Genomic DNA, 15,007 nt, shown 5'->3' on the forward strand with positions numbered 1-15,007 from the left:
AGCTATCGGATGTGCCGTGTCAGTTTAGCGGAAGTCGTCCTGACATCCCGCGGGATTCTGTGTGACTTGGACAACTTAAAGTTACGCCCCCTGCTATAAGTTATGCCCCTTTAAGGTACCCCCCTCTCCTGCACTCCGCAGACAGACACTATTGAAAACAGGTACTGCAATCACACAACTGGTGGCCAATACACAACATGACAACATCAACATCAGTTGAGGGTTGCAACTCCACTTTTTAAATGACAATATCTTGGCCAGACCACTTTTGTCAGTGATATAAGTATTTGAAATGAAAATTATTTCTTAATGTCTAGTGACATATCAGGGCCATTTTGTAATTAATTGATATAAATTTCTTACATACTGTTCCTTTAAATAAACTAAATGACAGAAAAAAACACGAGTGCCTACATTGCTACAATAGGCTACATTATTCATTGTCCTAGTACATCACATTATTTTTTTTATCATCTTACAGGTTATAAAGTCCATTTTATTATGATGTAGCTAATAGAGAGAAACATTCTTACAATTCGGGTTTATATGAGGAACACACTTAACATATTTAGGGTCATTGGGTTTTATATTCTGGTCTCATCTGCTTGCCTGAAAATAGTATGCTTTATTTTTAAGGTGTGTACTAAATGTTGTCTTTAAGGGCGGAGTGCACAATGTTTGAAAGCCAATGTTGATATTTGAAATCACCTAAACATTTACATTTAGTCATTTAGCAGATGCTTTTGTCCAAAGCGACTTACAAATGAGGTAAACAACAGAAGCAATTATAGCAACACAAGAACAGCAATATATAAGTGCACTGGACTCATCAAGTCCAACATAGTTTACATAGACAAGTGATTGTTAAAAAGAAAATGTTAAGAAATGTAGAGATAAAGAGAAATAGAGAAAGATAGTAAGTCCATTATTAGAAAGTTAGGTAATGGCGGAAGAAATGGGTTTTTAGCCGAGTCTTAAAGACAGCTAGAGAGTCAGCAGATCGTGTCGCGACCGCCAGATCATTCCACAGTTGTGGAACAGCTCCTGAGAGGGTACGCGATAGTGTTTTTTTCTCTTTTTGAGATGGCACCACAAGATGGTGGGAGAGCGCAGGGATTGAGAGGGTACATAAGGCTGTATAAGTAAGTGAAGGTAAGGGGGTGCTGACCCAGTGGTGGTTTTAGAAGCCAGGAGCAGAGCTTTAAATTTGATGCGAGCTGCTATAGGAAGCCAGTGTAACTGACAAAGAGAGGAGTGACGTGTGCCCTCTTTGGCTCATTGAAGACCACTCTTGCTGCGGCATTCTGAATCATCTGTAGGGGTTTGGTCATGCAGGCTGGAAGCCCTGCCAGAAGCGCATTGCAGTAGTCCAGCCCGGACAGGACAAGAGCTTGGACTAGGACCTGCGTAGCGTGCTCATTTAGGAAAGGTCTAATTTTCCTAATATTGTAGAGGATGAATCTACAAGAGCGAGTGGTGCTGGCAACATGCTCCGTGAGGCTAAGCCGATCAGTAATGACCACTCCCAGGTTTTTGGCCGTCCTGGAAGGCGTGATGGTCAAGGAACCTAGCTGAATGGAAAGGTTGTGATGAATCTTTGGTTCAGATGATATGACAGGCAGTTCTGTCTTTGTGAGGTTAAGCTGGAGATGGTGATCCTTCATCCAGAGTGAGATGTCCCTCAGGCATGCTGAGATGCGGGCAGAAACCGTGGGATCATCAGGGTGGAACGACAAGTGGAGTTGAGTGTCGTCCGCATAGCAGTGGTAGGAAAAGCCATGTTTTCGAATGACAGACCCCAGGGATGTCATTTATATCAAAAAGAGCAGCAGTCCAAGCACAGAGCCTTGAGGCACCCCGGTATGGAGACGTTGGGGTTCGGAGACGTCCCCTTCTCCAGGACACCCTGAATAACCTGCCTGAGAGGTACGACTTGAACCATAGAAGCGCTGTGTCAGAGACACCTATAGACATGAGGGTCGACAGGAGGATGCGGTGATTGACCGTGTCAAAAGCGGTAGATAGATCCAGTAAGACCAAAACAGATGATTTGGAGGCTGCCCTTGCCTGCCTTAGGGCTTCAATGACTGAGAGCAGCACAGTATCAGTAGAGTGACCACTTTTGAATCCAGACTGATTGCTATCCAGGAGGTTATTTTGTGTGAAGATGGAGGAAAGCTGGTCAAACACCACGCGTTCAAGAGTCTTGGCAATGAAGGGAAGAAGAGAAACGGCTCTGTAGTTCTCTAGCATAGCAGGACAGTGTGGGTTTCTTCAGCAGCTGGGTTATCTGAGCCTCTTTAAATGCTACGGGGAAGGTGTCAGTGGAAAGGGATGAATTGATGATGTGGGTGAGAGCAGGGATAACAGAGGGTTGGCCTGAAGGAGATGGGTGGGTATGGGATACGCGGGCAGGTAGTCGGATGGTTAGAAGCCAAGACCTTGGAAACATCCGCTTCAGATAGGAGAGAGGAGGAGGGAAGGGAGCATGTTCTCAGAGGTTTGAGCATGAAGCAAAAGCAGCGGCGGCTCGGAGAACTGACTGCTGATAGTTTTCGTTTTCTTCACAAAGAAGGAAGCAAAATCATCAGCCGTTAAGTCGGATAACGGGGGGGGGGGCCAAGGGGACAAAGAAGGGTAGAGAAGGTCTTGAAGAGAGTGTGAGTAAACATACACGCCCCTACCCCAATAGAATCTGGACCTTCTTTTGATAGACCCGCCCCACACATACGCAACCCCGGCAAGGATGTCGGTTAGTAGACACGCCCCATACTGCTGATTGGCTACAAGTTAAGGCAGACCAACTCTCTGTTCCAAAGCGTTTTTCAAACATTGTGCACTCCATCTTCACTGTCTCAATGCCTTACGCCTGAGCCGCGTAATCATTATTGTCTTTATAATATTTTATTATGGGAAACACTTAATGCAAAACCTGCGTTTATATGCTGGTCTCGTCTACTTGCCTAAACATAGTAGCCTATTCTCTATAATGTATCTAATATTGCAGCATTAAGTCACGTTCAATGTTATGTTTCGACGTACTTGCGCTCATTCTAAAGAGGAACATGACCCGAATCTACACCACCCACTGGTCAAAAACCTTTTGTCTCCCTTTGAGTTTATTTTCCATTAAAAAAATTAACAAAATGAGACCTGTCTGTGCATAGTCTATATATGAAACCACAATACTAACATCGACAATCCCAGTGTTTAAAACACAAGTGTTTTATAATTTCATGAAAAGTAGTGTTTTTTGGCAATGACAGGTTTCTATTGGACTTGTGTTTTTATGCCTAGTAAAACTAAGCGTTATACGCTCAATATATGGTTGTTTTGGGGAGGAGATGGGGTGGAGATGCACATATCCACTGACTAAGATTTATGATTGTAATTTTGTGCAGTTTCTAGAGTATGCATGGTTTTATCAATCTAAAAACTTTTGTGCGTACGCAAAATCTACCTTATAAGCGTGTGCACACTTTATGGATGGAATCTATGCAACGTTTTATAGGCCTCAGGTGTTTCAACTCTCATCTCTTTTGTCCAATCGTCTGTTTCGACTAAAGACAGACAGACAAACAAACATCTTGGATGACTAGGGGTGAGTAAATAATCAGGAAATTTTCTTATGAAAGTGGACTAATTCTTTAATACATTTACTAGTTGTCATATGGTGAATGGCACACAGGGTACTATGTACGGGATAAAAACGATCAAGACAAGTGTAAATATGCTTTCCACTTGGGTGAATGCAAGCCACTAAAACACCCCCACTTATACAGGGTGCTCCGGTCCAGCACAATGGCACAGAGCGGATCATATGCGTGGAACTGCGCTGAAAATAGTAAGGAGGAGATCAAACATCACACATGTTAGACAGCACTGATGAGTAGGGCTGTGCAAAAGTATCGATACAGCTAACTATCATGATGTTAGCTGTATCGATAGTGCATCGATTTTCGATCTCTACTATCGATATTTTAAAAAACCATCAAATCCCTAAGTGTGCGTCAAACGACCTCCTCTGCCGCTGCTGTAGTTGTCACTGTCCAGTTGTCTGCCATATATGGCCATTCAGCCAATGTCTCAGAAGTTAGAGGGAGTGAGAAAATGGCAGAAAATGTAAAAACACTTGCAGGTGTTCAGCTCTATTTTTTTTACATTTTTGATAAAAAAAAGAAAAAGTATTGCAATGTATCTCAACATGCAACGCATTGTATTGTATCGTGATGTCTATCGTATCATGGTCCATGTATCGTGATACGTATCAGGAGGCCCTTGCCAATACCCAGCCCTACTGATGAGTAGAAAAAAAGAAAAACTACTGCACACAAACATAAATAACATAAATGTTATTGGCCATAATAGATCTCTAATAGACTTTATTTTAATTCTAACTCTCGGGCTCATAAGCTGTCAACTGCGGCATTACTGGACTGTGCCAAAAACTAAACGCTATCGGTTACAAAAAAAGGGGGGGGGGGGTCATCTCAGTTGTTCTGTTCTGATTTCCATTTCAGATTTTCATAATTTAAGTTAAAATTATTTAAAATAAATTCAAGCACTTCCAAAGACCTGTATTTATGTATGTGTATTTTCAAACACTTTCCAAGACCCTTGAAATTTTTCCCCCAGAAATTTCCAGGATATCAAGGACCTATGGGAAACCGGCTTTACATGTCAACTTACTTTCTGTTTCTTTTGCTGACTCTGTCCAGCACCTGCAGATCTTCTGTTAGTGTTTTCAACTGCTCTGGCTCCACCTGAGAAATGTTTAACAGCAGATGTTCATGCTACATGAGGTTAGGGTTAGGGTTCTTTATGTGACACTTGCGCAATCCTACAGGAGAACCTACAGATCTTTAATAGTTTACAAGATTTACATCCTTTATTGATCTGTTGTTTGTAAAAATGACTGTAATTAAGAATTTGACATTTGACCTTACAACTTGTAACTTACATAAATCTCATATGAAGCAATCTGACAAAAAATTGGTTTAAAATCTTCTGCCGTCATAAATCCAAATGCCATGACTAAGGGTATGTTTACATGACAATGATTGTACTAAAAACTAGGGATGTCCCGATGCCACTATTTCCATTTCTGATTCGATACCAGAATTCTTGAGTATCGGCCGATACCTGCCAATCCAATACTACTGCATTGTATTTTTCTTGAACAATTTAAAATTGCACGCACACACACACACAAAATGTTAAATGTGTATATTGGTTTCTGCTACATCTAGTATAATTTTATGTAAAAAACAATAATTTAAAATGATTTACAAGTTACAAGAACATTAGTAATTATTAATCATGGCAGTGTTTAGGAGAACATATAATGGCCGTTTCACACGGTACGCTGCAAAAATCGCAGCGCGACTTCAGCTTTTCTCTTGTATTGAAAGCGTTTTGTGGAGCATTTAGTGCAAATATGTTTATCTTCAACGGCGCCTGCATTGAAGTACCATGTCCGGAGAAGGGACAGAATTTTGGGTGTATGAGCAAGGCGTGTGGACCAACTCCGCTTTACCTCTGTTTTGCCGCTTTCCGCATGTCTCCTATTGAAAAAGAACTAAACACTCGTGGTTGCCGCATACCGTGTGAAACGGCCTTAATGGGTACGTTTGATCAAATAAGTATGCTAAATTTATTTCCCTTAATTGTGCAAAACTGTCACAGTAAAAAAGCTTCAGTGTGAAGATGGTTATTTTGGGAATTATACGCTTGATCAGATCTTTTATGCACATGGGTGCAGAATTGATGCGCCTAAATCATCATATATGCTACGTTTATGTGCTTTGTGAGTGCACTTGAAGCATCCTTTCCTGGAAATCCTTGCTCCGCAATGGAAAGTTCATAACCATTAAAACACAAAGAGAATAGATGCGTCATATGCTTAGCATGGTAAATGTTATCCATCCAATGGCTTACTGAGACTTTATGAAATCAGATCTTTAAAATAGCCTACAGTTATCTTGTGTGTGCATATGTGAATGGCGCGTTTCATCCGTCTGCTTCACCAGTGGATTAACCCAGTTGCGAGTAAAGAGTTTCTGTGAACTTAAATATCTTTAACTGTGTGTTGTTCCTTCACATGAAGCTATCAAGTGTAGTAAGAAGACTTTGAATATTGCGCATAAAAAAAGTTTATGGTGCTTTTATAATACTTTGTCCTTTAAATAGCTTGTCAGTAACAACCACTGGTAACGCATAGTAACAGAATTGGATCGGTCCTGTTAGTCCAATAACCGATCCAGGCAAAAAGCCCGGATCGGCCCGAATACCGATCTAGAATATTGGTCGGGACATCCATACTAAAAATGGAAAAGTTTTCAGGCGCACCTGAATTTATGCCTGTGCCACTCGTGCTGCAACTAGCGGAGACTTCTATATTTAGCCACACTTTTCAGTATGCCTTTTTTTACATTCATGCTGTGTACGTAATTCAAGCTGTTTATTCAATTTAATTTAATATTTCTCATTTTTATTTATATAGTGCTTTTCACAATTGTTAAACTGTTTCAAAGAAACTTTACTTTAATATATGCAGAAAAAAACACAGACTGCTCTTACCTTTGCTTGATCAGAAAGTTGCATGTTGGGATTGTGTCCATGCTCTTCTCCCATCAGTTTATTAGGCCACGGAGGGAAGCCTTTTATTGGCCAGACCAGTTCACCCATATTAAAACCCCTGGGCCTGTAGTGCAGCAGGTCGGCTGAAGGTGAGTCAGGGTGACGCAGTTCCTCCTCACTGCTGAGACTCTTGGTGTCGGAGGGGCTGGGCGCACAGTGTCCATTAAAGTGTCCGTTAAAGTGTGTATAGTCTTTCACCAATGGTCCCTCCAAGCTAGTCGAGGACCCAGGCGACTGGTCGTCTCCGGTGAGCGGCTCCCCGTAGCCGCCACGAGGCAGTGTGCCATTCAGCTGAGTGCAACGCTCTGTGGGCTCCACATGCTCCCTCATGCTGCCAGCCATGCGGTTGTTGTTTAATCGCAAGTTTCCGCTATCATCCATATGGCGGTCAACAAGGTCATGACTCTGAAGCGTCGTGTCCGTCGGACATATCTGGCCGACAGTTTCCATTATCCTCTCTCCTTGGCTACTGCATGGACTGCTCTGAACCTGGGTAGAACACTCCAGAAAGTCTTCCCCTCTCCAATGAGCATGGTTGGGCTCATCCCACTGCAGTCGCACAGGTGTGGCAGTGCTAGGTGAGCGGAAATACTCGTGCCCATCCACACCGTCTGGCGTCTTCTTGCCCTGCTCAGAGTTCCTGCGTGCATGGTTGAATAGCTGCGGTCGGGCGCGCTGAGGCTGGGTTAAGTCGCCCCCCTCGGAGCAGCGAGGGGCGTTTATGACTGCATTGACAGCGTGAGGTAGGCTGAGCGGCTGGCCGATGGAGGCAGTAAAGGCACTCATGGCGCTGAGCGCAGGGACTGGGCTCGCCTGCGTGCTGCTGCTCACACCAGTGGTGATGGTCACTTGCATGCCTTTGCCAGCGGCGTCCACCACCGCCCTGTAGATCGCATCAACAGACTCCACTGAACTCTGAGCTCCGGCAGTACCTGCCAATGAAACTTCACCTTGACCTTGGAGCTTGTGCGGACCTTCCCTGTACATCCCCGTGTCCCCCGGATGAGATGTCATGCCAGACTGGGAACCGTCAGACATGCACCCCTGAACAAAAGACGAAAAGTCATGCATTTAGATCACGTTAGCTATCTGGACAAGAATTTATATTCTACTGTGCTGAGTGAGTCACCTGATAATCCTGGTACAGGCAAGGCAAGCTGTTGGCGTTAGGAGCATTGTTGTCTGTAAAAGAAGCTGTTGAAAAGGAATGCCCTTGACTTTGATATGTGGAGACCCCATGCATTCCCTGTAGTGCTGGGTGCATCTGCTGTTGGTACATGTGTCCTGTGGCAGCCATGACACCACCCATTTGAGAAGCGTTACCTATGCCGCAGCTCTGCGATGCAGGGTCACCTGTGGAAAAGAGAGGCGTTACTGTCACCACTCACCAGTTGGCTTTAAAAAGGTTAACAAACCTCCAGAGCCTTTCTTTGTACTAAAGTCTACATGACAACTGTGGAATACACTCAAATATAATGAAGAAAAAACTGTTGTGGAAAACTACGAAACGAATGTACCTTATGCTCCTAGGCTAGGATTTGTTAGATAACGTTGATTATCACCAAAAATTAAACAACTCTCATTTGAATAAACAAGAAACAGAAAAGATCAGCATGATTAGAGCGATGCACAAGTAGTGTGAGAGGGATTTAAAAGCCCTATTAAAGCTCAGAATTTTCTTTCTAAAAATATATACTTAAGCTGTTAGGTTATATAAATTATCACATTTTAAAATTGTGCATTAACAGGCGTGCTGTTGGAAAGATGGCTCTTGTTTAGTTACAAGCAACAGCGGTTAAGAAGTCGGTTAGGGTTAGCCTGTCCAATGGCATTGTCATCTATGGATAAGCCAATGTAAACCCGCAGCCAAGATTTGTTAATTTTAACTGAGGTGATTATATGGAGTGCAGATACAATATTGATTAAAAAAATGTATGAATACTTTACTGATCTGGGTAATAATCAGCAACAGGAAGGCTAACATATGATGTGTGTTTAATAGGGATGTTACGGTACACGTATTCGTTCCAAACCGTTTTGGTACAAGTAGGGCTGTCACAATGATTAAATAATCATCTCATCGCAATGATTTCAGATCACCGCAATGATTGCACATCTCTCTAAAAAAACACAAGGGGGGAGCTGCAGCGCCTGTATTAAGGAAACCGTATAAGATGGCGCTCCTTAACTGCCTGTGATACATTGCATTCAATACATTGGAAAAAACAGCATTTAAAGAAAAGCTGCAAAACTTTGACAAAAACAGTATTTCCTAATTTAATTCAATTCAATTCAATTCAATTTTATTTATATAGCGCTTTTCACAATTGGTGATTGTTTCAAAGCAGCTTTACATTAATAGAAGCAGTGGAAAGCACAGAAAAATGACAGATAGCACAACATAATACACGATATTTAGGGAAGTGAAGGATGGTATTCTTTCATGGACCAAAAATGATAAGAATTAAATGTCAAAGCAATAATCATCATAACGTCACAATTACACTAAAGAACAAATTTTTAGTTAATGATCTTATTACCACTAACAACCTGGGCCCGGTTCCCCAAAACGTTCTTATCGCTAAGTAGTTCTTAACCTATTCCTTAACCTCTCTCTTAACTCTATGGCACGATTCCCAAAACGTTCGTACGCTAAGTATATCTTCTGTAAGTCATACTTTTGTAAGGTTGGTCTGGACCATTCGTAAGCTCTCTCTAAGCGTTGTTTGAGCGCAAAACGCTATCCACGCCACTGTGCAGCAGTCTTTAGAAATCAGCGCAGCGCAGTACAAGTCAAACTATGGTATGATTTTATGTTATGGACCTTTTAAGACTTATAATAAAATATGTTTGGAATGGATACAATACTATTTATGCAGTTGACTTTATTTGTTATCAGAACTAATGAATCAAAGACGGCGCCGGTGTTGTGTCGAAGTTTGTTCCCCATCGAAGTCTGTTCCCTCTATGTTTATAGCGTTTTCATCACATTTATAATTTATTTAGAAAGATTAGGGCTGTCACTTTTGTGAAAAAATTATTTTCGATTTTTAATATATAAGTGTTCATTAAATCGATTGTAAAATCGATTTTCCATGTCTAAAAAAGACGTTTCCATTTAACGCCAAATAACAGACAAATGTAAAGAGAGCGCCTGAAACGCACAAGTCAGCAATATTTCTTATTCATTGTCATTAAGTTTTTAAATAATGATTCGATCCATTTCAAACAACTGTTCAAAACTGAAACGTTAAATAGACTTACTTGAAGTTGAGAACATACTGTGTATTTTTTTTATTAAACGTAACCGACACTTAGGCGGCACTAGGCAGGCATAATGAAATGCGCAAAAGACTAGGGCCATTACAAATTATTGGTCAGGAAAACAAGTCGTTCAACATTTTAGGGGTCAAGAGCAGAGCGCTTTTCATTCACTACATGTCCATCTGTTGAGAAGACGCACTCCGACCGCACTGATGTCCCAGGGAAACTCGGGTACTTCGTTGCCAGCTGCGTATTTCGTACTGACAATCTTCCATCTCAAAAGCGGGTTGCTGTCAGCTCGCAAGGGTGGCTCCTTGTCATAACTCATCATCTCCTGTAAGGTCACAATTTCGACGCTGTCTCATGTTGCACAGGTTTATTGACGTTGTACCCATTTTCTTTGCAAAACACTAGATGCAGCGATTGAAAGCGTGAAACTATAGGTGCGTAAAATTGCTGGGTATTTTCTGTTTAGCTTTCGCACACCTACTGCACTTTCGGAATTCTTTCTTTTCTTTTTCTGCTTGCTTGTGAGTTTTGTTACATCTATATTTTTAACTGTTTAATTCTTTTTAAATTAATTGTGTACATATTTGGTTAAAATCGATTGCCTATTTTCGTTTTCGAAACGTTTTTTGGTTGGTCCGATCGATTGTGCAATCGATTTTCGAACGAAAAGTGACAGCCCTAAGAAAGATTAAAGATTTGAATTGGTTATACTAAAAAGCAATAATATCATGTATTCCATAATACAATTTATTAAATATTTGATACTTTTGACAGTTTTATATTAGGGTATGTCGGCTGCTTTTAACATATTACATTATATTGTTTGTTTGAAAAAGTTAAGTTTGTATACATAATAAATATATATTATACATATAATATGATTCATACAGTAAAAATAATTGACTTACCATAAAGAACAATAAAGATACATTAAATAAATGCACACATACATCTCAGTAGCCATTAAAACTTTCAATGTATATAATAATGTGATAAAAACGCTATAAAAAACACTACTAAAGGGAAACATAGGGGGAACAGAATTCGAACACCAGCCGCATAACCGATTAGTCTATGACAATTTTTTTATTTGGCAACACTTAAACCCTTTTGACATTTTGCCTGACGTGGCTAAATTTAAAAAATTCGCCTCCCAAGACAATTCATTGTGGAGCTGCTGGATCTTCTCAGACCATAATTCTGTATTTAACTCTCTCTCCCTCCTTTTGTTCATTGTAGATAGGTTGCTTTTTATTTAAAACATTAAACAATGGCCAGCAATACCGCATTAAACAGAAGTACTACAGCTGCTTGAACCTTACCATTAGTATAAAAGTGTATGACATAATTTTCATACAAAATTTTTTTTTTAAGTCGATAAACCCATGTCAAGAAGCAGCACAAGTGGCACAATGGGATAAGGAGGGTGGATGATTAGCGAGGGATACCCGGTTCGTCTACCCGTATAACTGACATTTGATAATATAATTAATAGTCTATATTTTACGGATAACTTTAACTATGTTAAAATAAATGTTACTGGATTAATTCGAGTAATGTTCAATTTGTATAGAGCGTGTTGTCTTTCTTAACGCCGTAATGCACCTTTCGTCTCTGGGATGTGATCAAAGCCTGGAGTGGAGCCGAATCACGTTCCTCTCTCCGCTGTAAGCGTTGTGTAATCACTACGGACCGGATCCACTCCGGGTTTTCTGACTTTATCACGTTTAGCTGAGGTAAAAGTTTATTTCAGCTAGCATGGTCAAACTTATAATGCAGGAAGGCTCCGATGTTTTGAAGATCGATAAAGGTGTAAAAGGCTTAGCGAAATGATGAAGATTGGCAAGCCTTTCAGTTCGTGGGCTAAGAAAACCAAACAGGTAATTGCGTGTCTTTGCACAGTATGACTAACGTAAAGGGTCCTGTATTTTGGGGGTAAAAGATTTCTCACGTTACTGATCATCCGCGGCACGCTTTTTAATGCTATGCTGTTATAGCCAGTGGCTGGTACAACGGGTTTGTTTAACTCGTGGGTAAACTTCATGTGGCGCCACAACAACCAAAAGGCAGATGACATCCAAATCCCTTGAGAGCGAATGACGAGGAATCATTAGAGGAGACTGCTTCCAAAATTATCTCGCGGGACTTTGATGTCATCCACCTGTCGGTTCTTGCAGTTGCATTTGCGTGTGGTCACAAAAACGTAACATATATTTAAGCACAGCCGTTTAAAAACAAGTGATTTTAAGCCATTCAAACACAAACAACAGTGCGTCCGCTGTTTCTGTGTCAGAGGAGCACGCTAGCCGCGCATTCGTTTCTCATTGAGCTTGTGTTGTACGTATTTTTGCCGCTTTATTGGCCTTAAATAACACATATGCCTCAAAAATCCCGTCTTTGCAAATATCCTCATATAAACACGACCATTTAGGTCTTAGAAGAAAGTAAACAGCAGAAACATTGCGCATAAACTAGCACATCAGCGCTGCCTCTATTGTAACAATATTTTGTTGATAAATGTACAGTCATTCAATTAACAACTGTCACTATGGTTACAGACATCCTGTGCGAATTCTACACGAGTTTGACTCGAGTTACTCGTTCAGGGTTTATATTCATGCATAACGTTACTGTATTAGAGCTGTAACTGTAAGCTGTTGTGTGAACAGAACAGACCTTGGATTATTTGTTTATGTGTACTGAATAATATGATATGAAAAAGTTGTATTTGTTCACATTAGTAAGTGCATTATATAACATAAACAAACAATGAAAAATATAGAGTATATAATCATTAATTAATTCTTGTTTATGTCATTACAGTAATTGGCGGTGGTTCACGGTGTATTCACTAATGTTAACAGTTTCAACTTTTTATTTAAATTATTAGTAAATGCTAAAATAAATACATTTACAATTAATAAATAATTAATAAAAGATTCATTAAAGGTGGTGATATTCATGTTTTCTTTTTATACAGTATAGTGAGTTATTTAGCTGTTTCGCCTTAATCTGAAATGCCCTGCAAACTACAGCTAGCTATATGCCACATGAGACTTCAATATGGAATTTATGGCAAAAAAATCTCCCCTTAAAATGCTATTGGTCTCGCCTACATAAAGTGTTAGGTAAAGGAATATGACTTGGCCTGAAAAATATTTCAGTCAGAAGAATTTTTTTCACTTTAATTCTTTTTTGTATGTTATATATGTCAAAATCTGTGTAAATAATAGAAAGGTCGCTGATTAACACTTGCCATTCAGTGTCGTGATGGTTTTAAAAAATATTCTGAAGGTAGTAAAAAAGGTAGTAAAAAGTAGTAAATTTAACTTAAGGATTTCTGTATAAACCCTGCATTGACTCTCTATGTAAATGCATTGATGAAATTAACTGTTGGATGCGTCAAAACTTCCTCCAGTTAAACAAAGACAAAACTGAAGTCATTGTATTTGGAAATAAAGATGAAACTCTCAAGGTTAACACATACCTTGACTCTAGGGGTCTAAAGACACAAAATAAAGTCAGAAATCTTTGTGTTATTTTAGAGTCTAACCTTAATTTCAGTAATCCCGTGAAAGCGATAAGCAAATCAGCTTACTACCATCTCAGAAATATTGCCAGAATTAGTTGTTTTGTCTCAAGACAGGACTTAGAGAAACTTGTTTATGCTTTCATCACCAGCAGGGTGGATTACTGCAATGGACTTCTTACTGGGATCCCCAAAAAGACAATTAGACAGCTGCAGCTAATACAAAACACTGCTGCCAAAATTCTGACCAGAACAAAAAAATCTAAGCACATTACTCCAGTCCTCAGGTCCTTACACTGGCTTCCTGTTACATTTAGAATAGATTTTAAAGTGTTGTTACTAGGGCTGTCACTTTTGTGAAAAAATCATTTTCGATTTTTAATATATAGACTGTTTCAGCAGTAACAACATAAACAAGCCGCTGTACGTAACTTCCAGTAAACTCCGCTAATAATAAATAACAAAAAAGTACTTTAAACGTAGTTTATTTATATAAAAAGCAAAAAAACAACACACAGATTACCTAGGAAACCAAAACATTTGTTATTTTCGAAGACGCATTTGTTCAAGAGATCAGTTTAGCAACTAGTCAGACCATTAAAAAAAACGAAACCGGAAGTAAAGTTCGGATCCAGACGTGTATCAACTGCGTCCGATGAAACCGTCTATAAGTAAAATCGATTTTCCATGTCTAAAAAGCCGTTTCCATTTTCAACGCCAAATAGTGGAGAAATGTAAAGAGAGCGTTGGAAACACAATGGAATTATTGTCATTAAGTTTCGTGCAGAATAACAAACAGCAACAGCAGTGGAACATTCTCGAAAAAAATATGCGTACAGGTTTTTTAATCACTATATGTCCATCTGTTGAGAAGACGCGCTCCGACCGCACTGATGTCCCAGGGAAACTCCGGTACTTCTTGCCAGCTGCGCAAGGTGGGGGTATTTCGTACTGCCAATCTTCCACCACAAAAGCGGGTCGCTATCAGCTGGCAATGGTGACTCCTTGTCATAACTCATCATCTCCTGTAAGGTCGCAATTTCGGCGCTCTCTCGTGTTGCACAGGTTTATTGACGTTGTCCTCCAATTTCTTTGCAAAACAGTAGATGCAGCGATTGAAAGCTTGAAACTATAGGTGCGAAAAATTGCTGGGTATTTTCTGTCTAGCTTTTGCAATGCCTACTGCACTTTTGGAATTCTTTATTTTCTTTTTCTGCTTGTTTGTGAGTTTTGTTACATCTATATTTTTAATTGTTTAATTCTTTTACAATTAATAGTGTACATATTTGGTTAAAATCGATTACCTATTTTCATTTTCGAAACTTTTTTTGGTTGTTACAATCAATTGTGCAATCGATTTTCAAACGAAAAGTGACAGCCCTAATTGTTACTCGTTTATAAATCACTTCATGGCTTAGGACCCAAATACATGACAGGTATGGCTAACTGAATTTAAACCTAACAGATTACTCAGATCATTAGGATCCGGTCAGTTAGAAATACCAAGGGTTCACTCAAAACAAGGTGCGTCAGAATTTAGCTTTTATGCCACCTGTAGCTGGAATC

General features: G+C 39.9%; 1 protein-coding gene across 2 annotated transcripts in view; it reads right to left on the reverse strand.

The window, feature by feature from the left end:
- The window catches only part of mbd5 (methyl-CpG binding domain protein 5), a 59,651-nt gene that overhangs the window by 9,912 nt on the left and 34,732 nt on the right, over positions 1-15,007 (reverse strand). For both annotated transcript variants that reach the window (XM_055214288.2, XM_073870613.1), the window contains exons 6-8: positions 7,769-7,992; positions 6,580-7,683; positions 4,690-4,763 (exon numbers count right to left, since the gene is read on the reverse strand). In XM_055214288.2, coding sequence (XP_055070263.2) covers positions 4,690-4,763; positions 6,580-7,683; positions 7,769-7,992 — 1,402 coding nt within the window. The remainder of the gene's footprint in view (positions 1-4,689; positions 4,764-6,579; positions 7,684-7,768; positions 7,993-15,007) is intronic.

Source organism: Misgurnus anguillicaudatus, chromosome 8 (genome assembly GCF_027580225.2).
Source record: "Misgurnus anguillicaudatus chromosome 8, ASM2758022v2, whole genome shotgun sequence".
NCBI lineage: Eukaryota > Metazoa > Chordata > Actinopteri > Cypriniformes > Cobitidae > Misgurnus > Misgurnus anguillicaudatus.